At 41.0% G+C, this 19,944-nt stretch overlaps 1 protein-coding gene across 3 annotated transcripts in view; it reads right to left on the bottom strand.

Annotated features, from left to right (window-relative positions):
- The window catches only part of ppp1r16b (protein phosphatase 1, regulatory subunit 16B), a 72,039-nt gene that overhangs the window by 19,146 nt on the left and 32,949 nt on the right, over positions 1-19,944 (bottom strand). For all 3 annotated transcript variants that reach the window (XM_053439457.1, XM_053439448.1, XM_053439466.1), the window contains exon 3: positions 7,180-7,250. In XM_053439457.1, coding sequence (XP_053295432.1) covers positions 7,180-7,250 — 71 coding nt within the window. The remainder of the gene's footprint in view (positions 1-7,179; positions 7,251-19,944) is intronic.

Genomic DNA, 19,944 nt, shown 5'->3' with positions numbered 1-19,944 from the left:
ACAAACGCATGCACACATGCACGCACGCACGTACACACACAGACACACACAGTCACACAGAGGGACAAACATGAACATAAACCAACAGGATAGAAATGAGAAGAAGGAGAAAAATAGAGGACAGACGAAAGTCATTTTGAGAAGTGAAAACAATAACAGCAGACTTGTCTTAAATGTCGAAGTTATATATTTATAGGACTCGCCTCTGCTTATGTGCTAATAGTAACAGATCAAAGTGGGAAAAGTACAATGTAGAAACTAACTCTTAACTATATTTCAAACACCATACAACACAATCAAGGCAAAAATGAATATCGTATAAAATTGTTAAATGTTATTTTTCCGAGAATGAATAATCTTTCTTCTTAGAAACGAGTATCAGTGTCATCCAGTAAACAGGTTCAGTGACTGTGAGAGGATTTGGTGGTTGAGACGTCAGGTGTCATCTCTGTCGACCTAAAAAACAAAACCTCAGCAGCCACTCTTTTCAGTGACCTGCTCTTGATCTGTGTTTCCACCTTCTTATTTAAAAAAAAAAACTGATGTCAATACAATGATGAAAAAACTCCTTGACTACTCAGACGTATATAGAGAAAATTAGTCGTGCATTCTCTTGAGTTTTGTATCTTTATCTGTAGGGACGTCTCTGACATTGTGTACGTGCGTGTAGGTGCGTGTGTGTGTTAATATACAGCACAAGGAAGGAAATGAAATTACTGCACAGATGCAGATGGTTGATAGTAGAAAAACAGATCAGAGGTGAAATGAATTGCGAAGCAGATACAAACGCTGACTGACTGGAAACACGACAAACACAACAAACACATCCTGTCAATAAGCTTTTAGTTGAAATATTCAAAACCTTCTTACACCCAAGTCGAAAGATTTCACTGCAAAAATATGAATCTAACACAGAAAAGGAAAGATTGAAAATTTACAAAGAAATCTTGGGTGTTCAATGGTTATACTGCAACAGTGATTTATATTTATTAAGGCCTAATTTGTCTGATTTGATCTCTATGTTGTTAGTGTGCATTAAAACTAATTTACCACCGGAATACAATTCATATTGAGTTTTGAGCTGTGGCTGCTGTTAACATGATGTATCCCACAGAAACAGAGTCTGACCTGTGGATCAACATGTACAGTAGAGTTAAATAAGACTTCACTAAGGAAATAAAACTTTATTTCTCTTACAAGTAAAACTGAACTGAATTAACATGCAACAAAAGCTAAGGGGTGTGTCAAATCTGAGATTAATGAGCAGTCAAATTAAATGTACGTTCACCTGTACTTGTGCTACATGAGGATTTTCATCATCTTTCAATCTGCATTTTATTTTCTCGATTAAACAGAAAACACAGTTTCCCTGCAAATGCTGATACACCTTCAGAATCAGAATTACTAGTTACTACAAAGTATTAACCAAAATATGTGGTCATGCTCTTTTTAATTATAACCCACAAAGCCTGATCTTCTTTTGCAGTGGAGTAAGTTCAACATGTGAGGGAAGTCTCTGTATGTGAATTTAAAGAGAACTTGATGATAGTGAAATCAGTCAGGCGGCTTGAAGAGTAAAGGGAATAAATGAAAGCTCCAATACAAGGATCTGGTTCCCAGTTATAGGGCACAGGAGGAGGCTCGCTTTTCATTTTATCTGAGGAAATCTGCGTCCAGCACAGTGTGAGAGAACCATGTGCTGCTCATCACACATTATATGATTTATATATATATTTATTATAGAATGTATTCAGCTGCTCTGGGATGTGAAACAGAAAGACCACAGAACAACCAGTCAACGATATGAGACCTTGTAGAGCTGCCAAAAGCAGACCTAGTTCTCTGTGGAAACCAGTCTACAGAGTCAATTTTATACAGAAGAATGAGTCACTGTTATAATTTCCCCATCTGTGCTGGCGCGGACGCATGTATGAAGATTCTGAATTGTTTCATGGAGATAGTCATTCAGAGAAAAAGTGGTAAACTGCAAACTTTAAGATACAATTCAGAGAAAAATGAGCAGCGTCATTAAACCAACAGGAAAAGAGACGCACAAGCTTGACAGAGGCGCCAGATACGCTGATGGATGATGAGCTCACATCTGAAGCTGCAGCAACAAGACGACTGCAGAAAAAACACCAGCTAACAACTCACAGTCAGAGTCGACCTGCTACGCTAATGTCTCAGCCATTTCTCTTTAAAATCACAACATACCTGCACACACAACCTGGCAACCACGCTAAACGTCTAGCCTGCCCCTGCAGATCTGTTGTATACCACCTCCATCCCTCCTGTCCCGGCAACAAGACAATGAAATAATGTGGCTTTCATTCACACAACGACAGGGTGTGTGTGTGTGTGTGTGTGTGTGTGTGTGTATGTGTGTGTGTGTGTGTGTGTGGTACCGGACAAAGGCCCAAATTATGTCTGTGTGGCTGGAAAACAACAGCGAACAGTCTTGCTGGGATCAGTGGGCTGAGAAGATTGTGGCTCGGCCTGAGGAGCCAGCTGATTTTGCAGACTTCTGACTGAATGGTTGAAATTCAATGAGGCCGTCGCTGACAGCGCCGACACTGAGCCTGAAATACTGCGAGTTTTAATCTAGTACAAGCAGCACCAGGTGGCTGAGAGTACAGCTGAGACTGCGGGAGGTTAAAGGTTAACAGAGGCTTTAAATTTAACAAGAGCTCAGGCGACAGATGCAAATCATGAGGAGCGAAGGGGTCTGAGACGCCCGAGGTGCCAAGTTCAGCTGTTCAGAATTAAATCCAAATTGCTGAATGAATTAAATCTGGGCTGTGACAAGCAGCTGGGACTTCAGAGGAGAACAGGTACGTGGCGTCTACTGAGGATTTCTGGGCTCCAGCACAATTCAAACTGCTGTTACACATGATTTCCTCACTTTTTCTTTCCCTCCTGTCGCTCTCCTTCATATATTAGTTCCATTAACACAGTGATCCTGCTCTACAGCCAATAAGACACATTTTCTCTTGCTGTACCTGTGTGTGATGTTGTCCGTATTCAGCTGCTTGACCCTCGATATAAAGATGAACAACATTCCTCCACTTACTACCGTTATAAAGCTAAAATATCCCAAATATGGACATTCTCATCCTTGACTTTTGAAATCAATTGAAGCCACAATCTGACCAGTAGTGATCATAATGTGGGGCTGCGTCATCAAGGTCCCACCGACACACATGCTTGACCAATTGCCAGTCGTAGCAAGTTGGCTTCACCACAAATTCACCATGCATCAAATAACAAATAAAAACCAAAGCTGCCAGATCAACAGAATCCAACTGAAACCAGGGCACTCTTTAACTTTTGGCCGAGGAGGCGGGGTTTATGACCTTTAAGGCATTCAGCCACCAGGGGGAGATCAAGAAGGGTTTTGTTTTTATTTTTGGGAGCTGTCATGTCATCCATCTCAACAGAGCATCGATTCATCTCTGTGACGACCTCTGCAGTCGACAAAGAGGTGAAACAACAACACCTCCCCCTTTCCGTGTTCGTACCTTTTACAGAACAGCGAGTTGAATAAAGGTGCAACATTCCTTCTTTTAACAGGTTGTTTAAACAGGGCACCAACATTTGAGGAAACCTCTGAAACAAGAACAATGGCACAAAGTAAACTGACAGTCCCATTGCTTGTTACTTAGTTGGGGCACTCGGTGTAAGATCATGGAAACATGTTGGCAGAGCTGACTGAACTAAATAATCAAATCCTGCAGGCGATCATAACAGCACAAGCTCAGTCATCTCTGTGTAAGTGTTCGATTGGTTGAATCATTGAAATAAATGTTTTTTAAATGGGACTCCAGCAGCAGTCTGTTGATGTTCTGGGTCACGACACGCCAGAGCTCGGAGCCAGAGAACAGCTGTGACCCGACCGAATATGGGACAACGTGACGTAGGTGTGTTTGTGTGTTTGTGTGTTTGTTGTGAGTCAGAGGATGTTCCGACCAAAAATATCCTAACAGTAGGTTTAATTCCTTTCGGTTAGGTAAGCTTTCTGCTGACTGCAGCTTTGGGAATATGAAGCGGCTGAAGTCCTGACATTTACTGGATGCGCAATTTTTTTCAGATTTCCGAGTCCGTTCCTCTGGATATTTTCTTGAATGTTTCCTACCAGCCTCCATAAGACAATGTCAGAGTTAGTCCTAGTGAGAATAGGGCAAGAAGCTGTCCTGAAGATTCACAGTGAGGGAGTGGCCCTGTTGAAGATGGTGCTGATGTGCTTAACACAAAGACGCATCATTTCCAAAGCAGAATTCATACATCCTGGTTCCTACATGCTTCATCCAGGTCCCCCCCCCCAACCTGAATGTTCCAGACATTCTCCTTTTGTAATGACATGGGAGTGATACCATTTAACTCTTGGCATGAAAGCAAATGAGCATATTTCTTCATTCAGAGACTCGATTTATTCTTACACACTATCCCAATGTTACCTAACCAAGAAATACAGAAAATGATATATGACCCTTCCAGAACTAAAGCTATCGAGGAGCTTTCATGAAGCACTCACTGATTATCACAGGCTGACGTAGTATATTGTGAAGTGTGTACAGGTGTGTGAATCCATGTGCTGCGGTTTAACTCATGCTATGGGGACCTCAATCTGTGTACACAGTCACATTACGAGAATTTGCCGTCCTTATGGGGACAAAGAAGAGAATTATTGTACTGTAAATAATTCAACTTTGAGGTGAGGGCTTGTTTTAATGTTAGGTTTAGGTTAAGGTCAAGGGCTAGGGAAAGCATTACATCAATGACAGTCCCTCTGGTGTGTGTGTGTGTGTGTGTGTGTGTGTGTGTGTGTGTGTGTGTGTGTGTGTGTGTGTGTGTGTGTGTGTGTGTGTGTGTGTTTTGGCACATACAGTGCTTCTGCAAGCCATTTATTGATTAATGTTTAATTTCAGTGAGGTGAAACCAACCCTAGATAAGAATGACATCTCATTTAGAGAAACATCCCCACAGCTTTCCTTCATTTATCTGAACCTGTCGCTCAAGGTACAGGTGTGCGTGTGTGTGTGTGTGCATGTGCGTGTGCGATCCATCTTTCCTCCTACCTTCTGGCAACAGTGTTTGTGTGTACATGTGCTATTCCCTGTGTGTGTTTATTGTCTCCCTCTCTGCCTGTGTGCATACGGTGGCATTTTGTAAAATTGCAGCAGAAGTGGAAAGGTCTCATCTTGAAGACACTGTACGAGCCGACCCATCCAAACAGCTGATTATCAGCCTCTCCCACACACTCACTCACACACACACACATTCTGAGCCGAAAAGGTCAATCTGATCTCCTGGCAGCCAATGGCCCACATCTTTTAAAGCACCAGCCACACCGGTGGAGACTGATGGTCAATTTTTCCTTTGCCTGCTCTTTTCTCTGCCTCCCAGCATGAGCCTGGATATTAGGTTCTGAGCAGCCAAGAGCGAAAGAGAGAGATGGGGTATGTCAGCTGAGGCAGAGAGGGCATATACTGTCTGAGGAAATAGTACTTACTAACTGTGGAGGAAAAATGAGAAGAGCGGGGAGGATGAAAAGTTAATGAAGAGAAGACACTGAGGTAATAAATGACCAAAACAAGAGTTTTGACCTTTACCTTTGATCACCCAATTCTTACCATTTGTGCCAAGTTTGAAAAGATGCTCCGGCAGCGTTAAAAAGATAATACGTTCACACACACACTGACTTTGAGCACCAAATTCCAATCAGTTCATCTGCGTGCACCTTTGTACCAAATATGGAGGAATTCCCTCAAGTCATCATTGACACGGACGTGACAGAAAACCGACAAACACATTCAAATTGTGAGTTAAATCTTTGTTCCATAGACGAACAATCAATCTCGCTTGTTTGTGTTTACAGATGTTTTTCTTCAGCGTCTCTCATCTGCAGTAGTTGAACCTGCTCAGTCAGTATCTGCACCATCTTTACACGCATCCTGCTTCAAAACCATTCTCCAATATGAAAGATCTTTGCCAGCTGGTCTCTGTTCTTTCGAAATTAAGGAAAGAAAAAAGGCAAAACGAGACACGATCCATTCTCTACGCAGACAACTGTGATGTGGGGCACTGATTGGACGAGGTGGAGGCTCTGATTAGCTCAGCAGTAATGGATCTAATTAACAAGAGAACATTTTCCTGATTTCCTCTATTATTTTCCCACATTTCCCCAATACTGAACTCATTGCCTCACTTTTACAAAACAAGGTTTCAGAGTGAGAAAAGCTCAACAGTAGTCTGACCAAGGCCTTTAATGTCTGCCCCTGCAAACTGAATACAAATGTTAAAGTAAGACTCAATAATAAATGTTATAAAAATAAAATACTTGGGATGTTTTGCTTCTTGGTAAAGAGCCAGCTTAAAAACCAGGAGCTGCGGAATGTTTGTCAACAACAGAACTAACTCAATAATACATTACACAGTTTGAAAGGGCAGGTTAGGCACCTTTTGAAAAGTAATATTTTATACAGTCGTGACTATTTCATATCCAATATACTGTTGAAATTGAGCCGGGTGACAGTGTTGAAGCAGAAGTACATTCAGGCTCTGTGGACCCAAATGATACAGAAAATGAGGAAAACAACATTACATTTATCAAAATAATGTGTTTTTCATGTCCAACGCAGAAAGTCTGAGGTTGCTACTCACACAGAAAACATTGAGGTTATTTAAAGCCTTTGAAATTAGTTTTATACATCAACGTCTAAATGTCATGTTTAACTTCCCTAGTAGATTAGAACTTAATTTAAATTGAACTCAATAACTGACTTTAAGCAAAGCTCAGTTTAGGAAGATCCATTATGCACCAGGTTTTCTGACAATAACTGACCATTTGACTTTTATTTGCTTTCGCCCATAAGTACATGTCTGGTCTTTCACAGCAGGAAGATCCCAGCTCACATGGACATGGACAGGTCCTCAGTCCATCACAGAAACAAACCATCATCCAAACTCATCCAGAGTCAATCTAGAGTCCCAATGCCAACATGAGGCAAACTCCAGGCACAAAGGATTTGAACCATTAACCCTGCTGCTGTGAGGCGGCTAATCTCTAAACAGGTTTAGCATCAAACACGCTTCAGGTCTTGATTGACCCCTGGCTACAACACCCTGTAAGGCTATATAACAGAATCAAAGTGGTGTAAAGGCCGAGTGGGACAGTCTCACCTGATGCAGGGCGGTGAGGCCGTCTTCATTGCAGAGGTCTGGACTCACGTTGTTCCTCAGCAGGTAACGAACTGATGGAGAGAGACACAGAAACATGAAGACTCAAATCACTCTGAGCAACATTTCTATTCAAACACTGGATTTATTTCTGTTGCCTTAAATAACAGCATTTGAGAAATCAAACCAGAAGCGGAGGTCTGCATGCTTCACTTGTTCTATTGAAAAAACAACATTGGTGATTGAGAAATTAAATTTGTCAGACTGTTGTCCACACTTGCGAGTTAGGAGGCGCACATGTTTTCCTGATGTTAAAGCTGCTCAGTTATAATCAGCATTTCAGAGAGAATGAGATGTACTGGCTGCTGCAAACAAAACAACAGATGCAGGATAAAAGCATGAGACTAGATTCCATAAAACCCAATTCCTGGTAATTGCTCTCACAGCCTGCAGGTGCACCGCAACTTAACCTTTTGTTAACCGGTGACCATTCACCCATCGATTTGTGTACGATCCATTAATCAGACGACATCATCCTGATGCATCGCTGCCAGGATGTTACCCAACTGACCTTGGAAATATGGTTGATGGGGAAGAGGAGGCAGGGCGGGGTTAGTGATGGAGGATTACATTGTTTGTCTGTCTCATGGTCCAAACAGATAAACCGTCCACCCGGACCGTAATTCAGCAAATATCAGCTATCACAGTCTGCACACTGGACAGCTGCCCAACTGCTAAAACCGCTAAATCTACCGGCCTGAGCAGGAAGTGGCGGCGGCATGTACGCCTCCTCCCCACGTCATTATTATCCCCGGTTTTTGGCACCTGCCTTTATTTCCCACAGAAAAAACCCCAGAGCAAATCAGGTTATGATGATTACGATGATGATGAGCGCTGAAAGAGAGATGAGAGAGATCTGGGATGACAATATCACATCTGTCCCTTAGACTGAGAGAAGAATGGTCACATACACATGCTCCACCTGAGATGCGCCACATGCTTTGTAATAGAATAAAGGTTTTTCCATTTGTAATGTACAGAAACATGTGTTTTCCAAACTGCTTGATCTTTAATTCTTCCCTGTTATGTTCCTCTGAAGTCTTTGTTCCTGAGATAACAGACATCTGTGGCCAAGGCTCAGCAGCTCGCAGGAACCGGCTCCAGCTGCTTTTCAAAACACTCCATCCCTCACAGCTCAATAATGTGAATAGAGAATCCAATGCAAAGGAAGTCTCTGGAAGCCACTGATCTCTGTGGTCCATTTTCAGATGCTTTCGATTCACAGAGGACAGTTCTTTTTATTTTTGCCTTATTGACGCAGATATACACACAGGCATGGACACTAAGACACAGTGTCAGTGCAGCAAAGCACAGTAGAGACACAAATGTGTATATAATGTATAAAATCAACAATATGCGTTTGATGTGAATACCTTGATAAAACGGGATATTGCAATTTGGACAAAATGTGTCTGGGGCCAGAGCTTTATCTATAGGGAAGGAGAATGATGAAGACGTGCAGCCATCGGCAGCCGAACACCATTAAATGCTTCCTGAATCTGAATGGGTCCATTACCTGTCTATTAGGCTGCTGATAAGTATCACTGGCAACATATTATTTACTTTTGCATTAGAGCCTGAATCAGCATGCAAGTTTCTGTATGGAACTAAGATGCGTTTTCCAGTCATGTTTATTTCACCACCACCTCCAGTGAAAACACTTTAGTCTGAAGTTATCACAGCATTATATCTCCTACACAAGTTTGTGTGTGTGTGTGTGTGTGTGTGTGTGTGTGTGTGTGTGTGTGTGTGTGTGTGTGTGTGTGACAGCATTGGAAATCCTTGTGAACAGATTTAAAAAATATATATATTTACTGAATAAATTAAGAACTATAACGGTGAGTCTCAATCTACTAGTAAAGTCCAAATTGAATTTCTTTGATTGAATGATTTCCAAGCAAACATTCATCATGTTCCACTTTCATAACTAATGAAAGTTTGCAGCTTTTAACAGTTTTCTATGAAAATATGAAAACATCAAGTGGAGGACCAAGGACACATCCCCATGATGAGGGTTATATGTGATCAGCCGCCTGCCTGACAACCGGTACTACAGCTGCACACACACACTCTCAAGGTCTGATTCTAAATACTAACGCTGTCCTTCTGTGCACAGAGCATGTGTTCACACAAACAGATGAAGGATAGCTTCTGATGTATCCTGCTTCACGTCCATTGTTGTCTCAGGGTATGAAGGTGACTTTACTAAAACTATCCACTGACCGTATTACCAGATGACTTCTACATCAGCTCTGCACCTGTTGAGCTTATGATAAAAGCACTTGTTTCATTTTCAAGCAGACAGACTTTAAAAGACTGGATGAGTCTGTGACAAACAAATGCAAACCAATCTTTTGTCTGATCAGAAGCCACAGAACAACCTGGGTTCGAGACTGTGAAACAGTCACAACAGCTGCAGGTCATTTTGGAGCAGTGTGACGTGTGGGATGTATTAAGAGATGCAACACATGAGTTATCAACCTTTTCTAAACCAGAAACACAAGAAAAAACTGAGAAAACATATATTCAACAGGGTGATTACCTGCTCTAATGTAAGCAGCTTGCAGTAAATCACAAAATAGTGAAGAAACGGGCAAAACACACGTTGAATCAACTCTAAGACAAAGTAAACTCGACAAGTTGCTGGATGAACTTAAACTCCTAACTTCTAATCCATCTGACATGTAACTAATGAAAAACTGCAACATTTATCTCTAGTCTGGACGATTCCATTTTCCAACAGTGCCGGTATTCTACTGTTCAGATAAGAAAAATTCAATTTCTGTCGTGGTCGGCTTTAATGCAACTACAGTTTAACATGACTATAAAACCACCCAGGGATCAGCAGTTTCATGAAAATACAGTGGTGTAAAAATGTTTTGAATTAAGAGGCTGCATGCACCTGCTCATATCCCCTGCTGAAACACCCTGCTATTATTCTCTATTTAACACAGACTGATGTTACACACACAAAGCAGCGCTGCAGTGTGGCTGGGTGTGTGTACGTCACGACACATTTACACCTGAAAAACGGGTCTGAGATTAGAAATGATTGTGTTCACGCCATTTCACCTTCAATTCTCACGTTGTGTAGCTTCTCCTCTCTGTGAGTATTCACCACACAAACACACACAGCAACGGAGAAACCGATTCAGTTCGGTTCTACCAGATGGTGACAGTTTTGTAATGGTGTCCTTGGGGGGGGGGGCACAAGTCAGAAAGTGCTGCCTGCTCTCCCGGCTGGAAATTCCACATATATATTTTTTTAATATCTGCCTGCAAACAGTGTGAGATTAAGAAATGCACATGCAGCAGCACGGACTTGCTCACCACCACCAAACAGCCTGGTGTTTGATTGGTTTCTTTAGGCCGCCATGCACCACGATATATGCAGTGGTGCTGGATTGCTTTCTCTGTGAGCAGGGGCTGGCCACTGATGCATTACTTAGGATGAAATGGATTTGAGTGATGCTGCTGATGCACCGGCCGACGTGAGGGAAAGACAGAGAGACGTGTAAACAGCTCGAGGAAAAACCGGAGTGATGGCTACCTTTGAAAAACGCACTTTAATATTGTCGTTTTCTTAATATTTACGAATGTTTTTTTTATTACTCTAATTTGTTTCTTCTCTCTTTTAATACATATTTTATGTTGTCTTGTCGTTTGATTTTTTTCTCATTTCTAAGAGGAATATTCGGTCTTTGTTTTTCAATCTTTGTTGTGTCTGAACCAATCTCTGTAAAAAGAGCTCAGTAAAGTGCTCATGAAATTCAAATGATCCAACTGTCCTGGATTTAGTGTAGTTAAATATGGAGCTGGTATGTGAATGCGAGTATGGGTAATAAGTGTGTATATAACACAGGGTGAAGGTGTTGACAGGTTGTGACATAAGAAAGCAAAACTGTCAGAGGTTCACACAGTCACATACAAATACATCAATACTCAGGCCACTTAACAACGTACTTATTTTACTGTTAAATATTGTTTTCTCCTTTTAAAAATGGGACAAGCGTGTGTGTAGACAACTTCAAAAAATATTTACTATCAGTGCCTTTATATGTTAATTTCCACCCATGTCCATTTGTTTGTTGTTCAGCAAGATTATACAAGAACTACTGGACAGTTTACCATGACACTTAGTGGTAGGCTGTGTAATGGGACTGGCTCTTGAATAGGATCAGGGGCAAATCCAGGAAACTTTTATCATTTTTGTTGACACTGAGTTTGTGGTGTTTTTGATATTATCGCTGATATTTCCGAGGGAATAGTTCATGGATCTTCTTCAAGAAAAAAAATCTGGCATGACTAGTGCACAAGATGGCCTTGGTGGTGGTATAAGCTCTAATTTCAAAACACAAACTGATCTCTGAGTCTATTCATCTGAACAGTTATTAAAAATGCTGTTTTCTCCCCTATAGTTTGGATTTGTCCTGTATTACAGATAAGTGCCGTTATGCATCACATACTTATGCTGTGTATGGATTTGAGCTTTGTGTTGATTTGGTGCCAGAACTTATCAACCATATCAAAACATTAAAAAAAAAGCTCTGAGAAGCGATTTGTCTCCAACACGTCAGTAAAACAAACACACTCCCACTTTGCTGAAAGATCGATGGTGGAAACAATTTGCTAAATGAAAAAAACAGAGAGAGCATCAATAACAAAAACAAAATCCTTTTAGAGGCATCGGCTAATTACCATAATCCAATTAAAAGATAACTGGACACATTCGTTAACACAGGGCAGATAGACAATAATGTGCAAACATGTATGATCATGGCAACTTGTGATTATGCATAACGAGCACTGAGGAAAATGAATTATCAACTTAAGTCCGATTAACACATTAGAAAATCAACATTTAACAACACAGGATTAGTTGAGCCAGAGAACCAGCGCAGACAGAGACAAACATGCAAACTCCACAGAAAGACTGAAACAACTCCTCGATCAACAAAATCTGCCACTTCTTTCTCCGAGGTTCCACTGACTGATTGTTGCAATGGCATTTATCGTTTTGCCTCTTTAACGTCTGATTAGCAGCATGGAGCCTCAGACTTAATGAGAAATTGGGCCTAATATGTGCAGCTTTATTTGATCTCACCCATGGTGAGTGAGTTTTATGATGAAAGGGAAAATGGGATTTTGAAGGATATACGATGCAAACCTGGTCACCGAGTAAATGTGGGGGTGAAACATTGTGATTCATCACGCAGAGAGATACTAAGAGGAGAAAGAGGGAGGATGGAAAACTGAATGTCAGCTGCTTGAGACACAGATTCCTATCTGTCTGTGCCCCCCACCCCTCTCTATGGGACCAAGCAAACAAACACACACACAGCTTTTAAAACCATCCATTACATCGCAGAGTTGCCATGGTGATTATCTGACACCCCACAAGCCAGTAACACAGATCTGCAGGGATCTCGTGCACGTCTTCCTGGGCAGGTCCCAATGAATTCCCACTGAGGGAGGAGACGGACGAGATGCTTCCCAAAAGATTAAAAGTTACAAACAGCAGCACAGGAAGAGGAGCACTCCCTTCCTTCCTGTTATCTCAGATTGCCTCGACAATACTCCACGTGCAAGTGGAGACAAATCCCAGAGTCAGTCAGGCCACAACTTTCCTGAACACTGACTGATGACAAGTACTTTAGAGTTTAGTACCAATGCAGTTTTTAGCACCAGCAAATAGTTCAAGCATTAAATGTGTTCAGTGATCAGACATATCAGTGTTTCTTTTATGTTTATTTATTAGTGTTTTTTCCTTTTGCTTAATGTTCGGCTCTAGGGAGGGAGATATTAATCTGTGGTCCACAATATACAGATTAAAATGATTTTAAGTATAATAGATGAACTTAGATTAAATGCATGTGTGGATGTCCCCAGGGGATATATTCTAAAGACTGTGGTGACCCCCTGACCTTTTCTCAGCCACCTCCTTCAGGTTGTGTTGTGATATATCACCACGACTGTTGAATGGATTGCAATGATATTTTGTCCAGACTTTGTGTTCAGGATGAATTGTACTAAAGCTTTAAAACCTAAAATATCTGAATGTCTATGAGCTGGTAAGACAAAAATGCACATGTTCTTTGGCTTTGAAAAGACAGATTGACATTTTTTCACTGTTTTACATTGTTTCATTGTTTGTGTTGTATCTTATGTATAAAGTCAGTAAAGGATCAATAAATATATACGTAAACAAAGCTTTCTTTAAACCTTCAGGCAAAATTTGGTGCCAATCACAGGCGCAGACACACTGATCTACGACATCAGCCGAGGATCGTACAATCTCAAGCTGACGTAGAGAAAGAAACAAAATGCACAACACTCTGCATGACTTTTATCAGGGAGGATGAATATTTTGTTTTGAAGCTGAGTGAAGAGGATTACAGCAGCATGGATGTCCTTATGGTCAGGGTTGAGCTTGGGATGCTGACTCATGCTGATCTGCCCATAGGCTCATATAGCTAGTGAGGGAGCATAAGTTAGTTAAGATGGTGATATGAGAGGGGCTACGTGAGTTCAAATGTATAAGAAGTAAGTTAAAGAGGAAGATTTATTTTCCTTAAAGTGAATCTCTCTTCACCTTATCAAAGAAACAGCAATCAGAGAATCACCCTCAATAAAATGTCACTGTGGTTTATAATCATCCTGAAACACGGATTTACTGGTGAGAGGGCAGATTCTAATGCACTGAATTTAGCGAGTGTGTTATAGTCGTAGGTGCAGTGTAAAAAACCTTTTAATATGATTTAAATGAACTACAGAGACAGGGGTCAAACACAAGGCTGCTCACAGCGACTCTGTTACATATACAGCTCAAATCCCCTCACTTTCATCAACCTATAGCATGTTTTCAGAAGGAGATGAAAACATTGTGGACATAATACAGGAAGCAGAATTAACGCCTGAGCCTCTGAGTTGGTGTTTTCCACAACATCGGTTTAAAGACACATCAAAGTTGGTGTTTCAAGGACAAACGTCCCCAACATGTGTTCACAAGTCAAAACAAATACCAGGGATACGTAAACTAATGCCACAGTGAAGTGGGTATTAACCTTACTCTGAGCACTTATTAGATAACAGTCTGTCCATTTGTTCACATGATGCAAAGCAGGTGTTATTAACAGTTTCATACGTTCATTCATACAACGACAAACCCAGAGAAAAGTCTCCAAACCCTGCAGATTCCTCTCAGCTCTGAACCAGCATTGAGATAACAGTCCTTTTGCAGCTTGTGTTTCAGTTCACCTTCATCTCATCTCTCATGGTGTCATTTCCGGCCCCAGCACCAAACAGTGTTCATTACAAAGCGATGATAGCAATCAAGCTGCAGATTGACACAGTAAGCGGGTCACTGGTGAACATATTGAACCATTTGGCGGGTGGAGAACCAAATACTTCAGAAGGAAAGCCATCAACTTATAAAGTGGGGAAAAAAATTAATGGATGTTTTGTGTAGTCACTGCTTATTTCTGCAGCCTTTAAATATAGGGAAAAAAATCGATTATCTTAAATTTAAGTATCATGACTAAGTCTATAAATAATTGACTATATATTTTTAGTTAATTTGAAATGAGCAAAGAAAATATGTAATGAAAATGTTCTACTATGTGTTAGTTTCTTTAAACTCTAGTATGATGTTTTAAATTGCTGAAAACTATTTGCCTTAATTGTTTTATACATTTTGAAGATGTGTGTAATGACTTAAAAAACTCTCTGTTCTCTGACAAAGTTCTCATCAACTCACCACACTGGGGTAATTGATAAAAAACATTTCTCCTCTTCACTAATGTCATGATTAGGTTTTGTCACAACGTCATTTTGTTAATTCTTTCGCTAATTTACTGCAAATGGAAAAGTCTGATATTGTGAGTGAGTCAGTTCTCACAAATGAGTTTCTGTAATCTCAGAACAATCCAATTGCTTTAAGCTGACAAACAGAGCAGTAGTTTGCAGGAAATAAAATAATTATGTCCCAAAAAGGCCCGTTAGCTTTGCCTTCCTGTCGGGGGGGGGGAGAAAAGCAGGCCACTCGGCACGTTTATAAGTAGCAGCTGAATGACATTGGTTTTAGTAGGACATTATGAGGGAGGATCATTGATATAATTAGTATTCCACTGTGTGTTATAATTATCCTCCACACGATGAGCTATTCAGGGACTTTAATTGTATGTTAGGCGAGTTGAGCAGATGTAGTTAGATGGCACAGAAGGGACGGCGACGGGAAGACACGACAAAATGTGGTTTGGGAGGCAGCAGGTGTTTTCTTGGTCACTGGGAACAAATTAAAACACTGAGGGAGAATTATAAACAACATCTTTCAATGATCTCAGGTTTTGATTAGTAAAAGCTGATTGGTACTCACTCTGGGGCAGATTTGAAGTGTTCTTCATAATGTAATTAACAGGCAAATCTTTCAGGTTGCCCATTGATATTATGGACACGCTGACTAATCCCAGGGGGACTGTTGTCTGGCACTGAATCACCACCTCAGCCAACCAGTCAAATTGCAGGTTAAGTCCATGTCTGTCAAGACTCAATACCAACAATATATGTAGTAACAAATAAGAATTAAGGAATTAATTAGAAGCCATTATTTTGACAGAATTACTGTTTAACTTCTTTTAAAAGAGGATTGTTCAGAGTGAGCACACCTCCACCGAGGATAATGCCCCAAATCACGCATTGGAATCCGCGTCAACCTGAAATCTGTCCTTCCTTGGGTCAGACCGTACCACTCCGCAAAATGTTATGGGAATCAGTTCAGTGGTTTTTCTCGCAATCCAGCTGACAATTAAAGAAGCGCACATGAAGACATGACCTCCAGGGTTGAGGTTAAAAGAGAAACTGTAAGAGACAAAACAGTCTCTTATCAGTTCCTATGCAATTTGTGCGAGTTCCTTTGACACGTCAGCCTTCCCACATTCTCACCACTGACTGGGATTGAAGTGCACCTGTCTGCATGCAGGCTGGCCCAAACTTACACAAAAAAGGCAGATGAAAACAAAACATGCTTGGCGGAGGTAAACATGTTTGGTGAGGTCACAGGGACCTTAACCTTTGACCAACACATATCTAATCAGTTCTTATCGGACGGGACAAAAGCATAATGTCTCTGGTCACAGCTGCCGCTGGTTTAGAGGCTTAAACTTAAAACATGAAGATTACTCTAAATTTAATTAATTTGAATTAACTTCAAGTCTATGTAACTATCACAGTCTCAGGGTTTCCTTTCAGCTGTGAAAAAAAACTATTTCGGTCAAACTAGTCAGGCCGAAGTTCACACCAGCAGAATTCATGAATATCTGTTTATTAACTTAATATGAGCCTAAGCCACTTCTTCTTGTGATCTCTTGTGTGTCACTATGAATCTCTTAATCTATAAATCTCTAGAAAAGCAGACTCAGTCAGGTAATTTTACTGATTCTAATATGTCATCGTGGAAATTCTTAAACAATAGTTGCAACACACAATATCTATAGGAGTTAAAGCTGGGTGTATTTTTAGCCCTCTCTTGATCGACAGCTCCACAGATACAAAGAGCTGCAGGGGTTGGCATTTGTTCATCCCAGCTCAGCTCCACTCCACAGCTTCCGTAATAAGTGATAAAGGGTTTTTCAGTTGAGTCGGCTTAGTATTAGGTATTTTATCAAATTAAAATCTATCATCTAATCTGACCTCTGACTGTGGGTTTCTTTTCAATCCCTTATCAAATCCAATAAAGTTTAGTTTTCAAGACGTGTAACTAATAAGAGTAAAGATTATTACTACTTCAAAGGGCTAGATCAGCTCATAATTCAAATAACTGACAGTTTAGTTCAAAATCTGAAAGCCAAAATGTTGACCCTTATTTCAGTAATTTTAACCCAAACATGAAATTACTTATCATCAAATTAAAAATACTTCAAACATTTCTCACCTTCGGTACTGTACGAGCTTTTTTGTAGCTTCAGCACATCCATAGTTCTAGACTTTATCATCATCTTGCTAATGATGTCACCGTCCATGTTTGGTTTGGTTAGGCCTAATCCTCACGGAATAATCCTGAATCCTATTGCCGGATTTATAGTGGAGGGGGAAGGGGGGGGGTTTGATGGGCATTTGGAGAGACACTGGAGGATGGTTTTAAAAAGAGTGGGGGAGCAGCAGGCATTCAGGGAATTGGCAGCTGTGGATCAAATCCGACTCACTCTGCCATTTAAACGGCTCCGTCACTCAGACAGGTATTCGCTTCAATTCCCGTCAGTGGTGGGGATGGGGTGAGGATGTGGTGAAGCTGCCTGAGACGAGATGGATGTGGACGCGTCATAGCAGCTGGGATTTCAGAGAAGCTGATAACAGGCAGTTTGACTTGAAATACAAGATTTAAATTGTGAAAAACAATAACTGACAGTAACTTTCATGCAGGGTGTCTACAGTTTTTGATATCAATTGAAATTAAATTAACTTTTAAAACCAAACTTAAACGTGTTTGGTCCTTTAGATTCCATCGCCTTGATCTCATTTAAGTTATATTTAACAAAACAAAATTTCCTGTGTTTACATTACATGTTCTTCATCTATTACTTTCACTGATGTCCACTTTTTGACCGTCGTCTTTGGTGCTGCAACAAAGCAAAATCCCCTGCACTAATAAAGGATTGTCTTATTTTAAATTCATGACAGCTCTGTCCCATTGAAATCTTTATTGGCAAGAGATTGGCGTCATTAAATTTGACGTCTACTTTTGACAGTTTAACATGACGGCGAGTTAGCCCAGCAGCCGTAACCACATCCTGTGCAGCAGCAATGGCAGCAGCAATGATGATGCACAATTTGTGCCTTTGCAGCTGAGGGCCATGGCTGCCTGGACCTCTATACGTCTGCCTCAGTTACCATGGAAATAAGAGTTAACTTGAGAGTCTGTTCTCTCCCAGGAGATTTGACTGATGTGGAAACGGGGGAGCAGAGAGAGAGAGAGAGAGAGAGAGAGAGAGAGAGAGAGAGAGAGAGAGAGAGAGAGAGAGAGAGAGAGAGAGAGAGAGAGAGATCAGCAAGCTCATTGGCAGACAATCGCTTAGTGCGGTTCACTAAAGACTGCAACTGACCCAGCAAAGAATAAAAACAATAATAATGTGGATTTCCTGGGAGCACTATGAATGCACATGAGTGATGTAGCGTATTCACAGAATGAAGCAGAGGTAGTCAGTTCATTGCTCAGGTTTTATAAATGAGCCGTTGTTGTGACAGTTACACGGCCGAGAAACATGTTCAATTATGACGCTAAAGAATCCAAAGCGCTGATAATTACATGGCCCAGTGAATCCTGTTCTTTCAACTGACAACATGTATTCCAAACACAACAATTAGTTCAACCTCTGTTGAACTAATGTTGTGGTTTCCCTCAGTATTCTTTTTCCCAAGTGACGTAACGTGACCGGGGTGAGTCAGTCCCCTCTGCCCTGGCGGAGGCACGTGAACCTGCACGGCAGGGACGAGACAGCAGTGGCAGTGTGTGCCAGGCCGAGCAGCAGCGCCTGGAGGAGCCCGCCCTGATGAGCCCACAGAAGAATGTTAATTTAGAGTGACAGAGCATGAGCGGGGAACCAAAAGACTGTGACAGAGTTGAGATGAATAGAGTTCTGTTGACCTCTAGGCTGCCAGAGACTCCATGAACGCTGCCCTAATCACAAGAGCTGACAAGATAGAAGAACTAGGAGAAGAGTATGGCCCAAAACCTCCCAAACTGCTGTCAGGAGAATAAGACCCATCCTCATAATCACAGAAGCTTTCGATAGATGCCACAAGCATGAGGATCCATTAAAACTGCAGCTCTCAACCCCGTCATTGTTGCAGCCCCACTCAGAGTGGGAAATGTCAAATCCCACTTAAATAATCAACCGCTCAGAATTGTTGCATAAAATCATCGGTGAAGGCACGAGTGGAAAAAGCAAACATGCAAAGGGCTGGTGTTGAAGTAGCCTCGATATGATGAGCCTCACTTTGGTCACCAGGAGAGACGCAGGGGTCGTGAAAAGGATCACACTCGTCCCATGAATGAATAAATGAAGGAGGCATCCAGAAATTACCATATGGCTTATTCAAATGTTGGCAGAGTAGATGCAGTAAATGCAAATTCTTTGCTTGATAGGTTTAATTGAGATATAAGAAAGCTCAGCCAACACAGAGACACTTAAATCCCTAGTCAGCGGTCAAATGTTAGCATGGGGTCATAGGGGTCACAGGCAGCAACTATTGAGTGTTTTACTAATCATTGTCCAGTTATATAATAAATTATTATTCAGTCAATCAAATTTTCAGGAAACAGTAAAAAAAAATGTCCGTCACATTTCTACAAAGTTCATCGTTACATATTCAAATTATTCATTTTGTCCGATGTACAACAGCAAACTGTGAATTTTCAGTTTTTCATTATATTCCTGTTTTAAACCAAACAAGCACGTATACGTATTATTGCCAGTAGAGGATTTTGCCTTTCTGTCGTACGACGTTAGACGATAAAAACACTTGCCAGTGTTGCTGTTACAGTAAACAAAGACAAAGATTGCTGTCACACGATGTTCCCAAGATGTAAAAAACAAAACAAGAAAGAGAAAATAACAAAGACGAACGTTCATGGTTATTTAATCGCAGATGCCAGAATGTTCAATGTGATAGTCATAGCATTGCAAAGGGGAAATTTACATTTGTCAACATTAA

The sequence above is a fragment of the Pleuronectes platessa genome, chromosome 2 (genome assembly GCF_947347685.1).
Source record: "Pleuronectes platessa chromosome 2, fPlePla1.1, whole genome shotgun sequence".
Taxonomy (NCBI): domain Eukaryota; kingdom Metazoa; phylum Chordata; class Actinopteri; order Pleuronectiformes; family Pleuronectidae; genus Pleuronectes; species Pleuronectes platessa.
The sequence above is the reverse complement of the archived record's forward strand: the minus strand, read 5'-3'. Positions and strand labels throughout refer to the sequence as shown.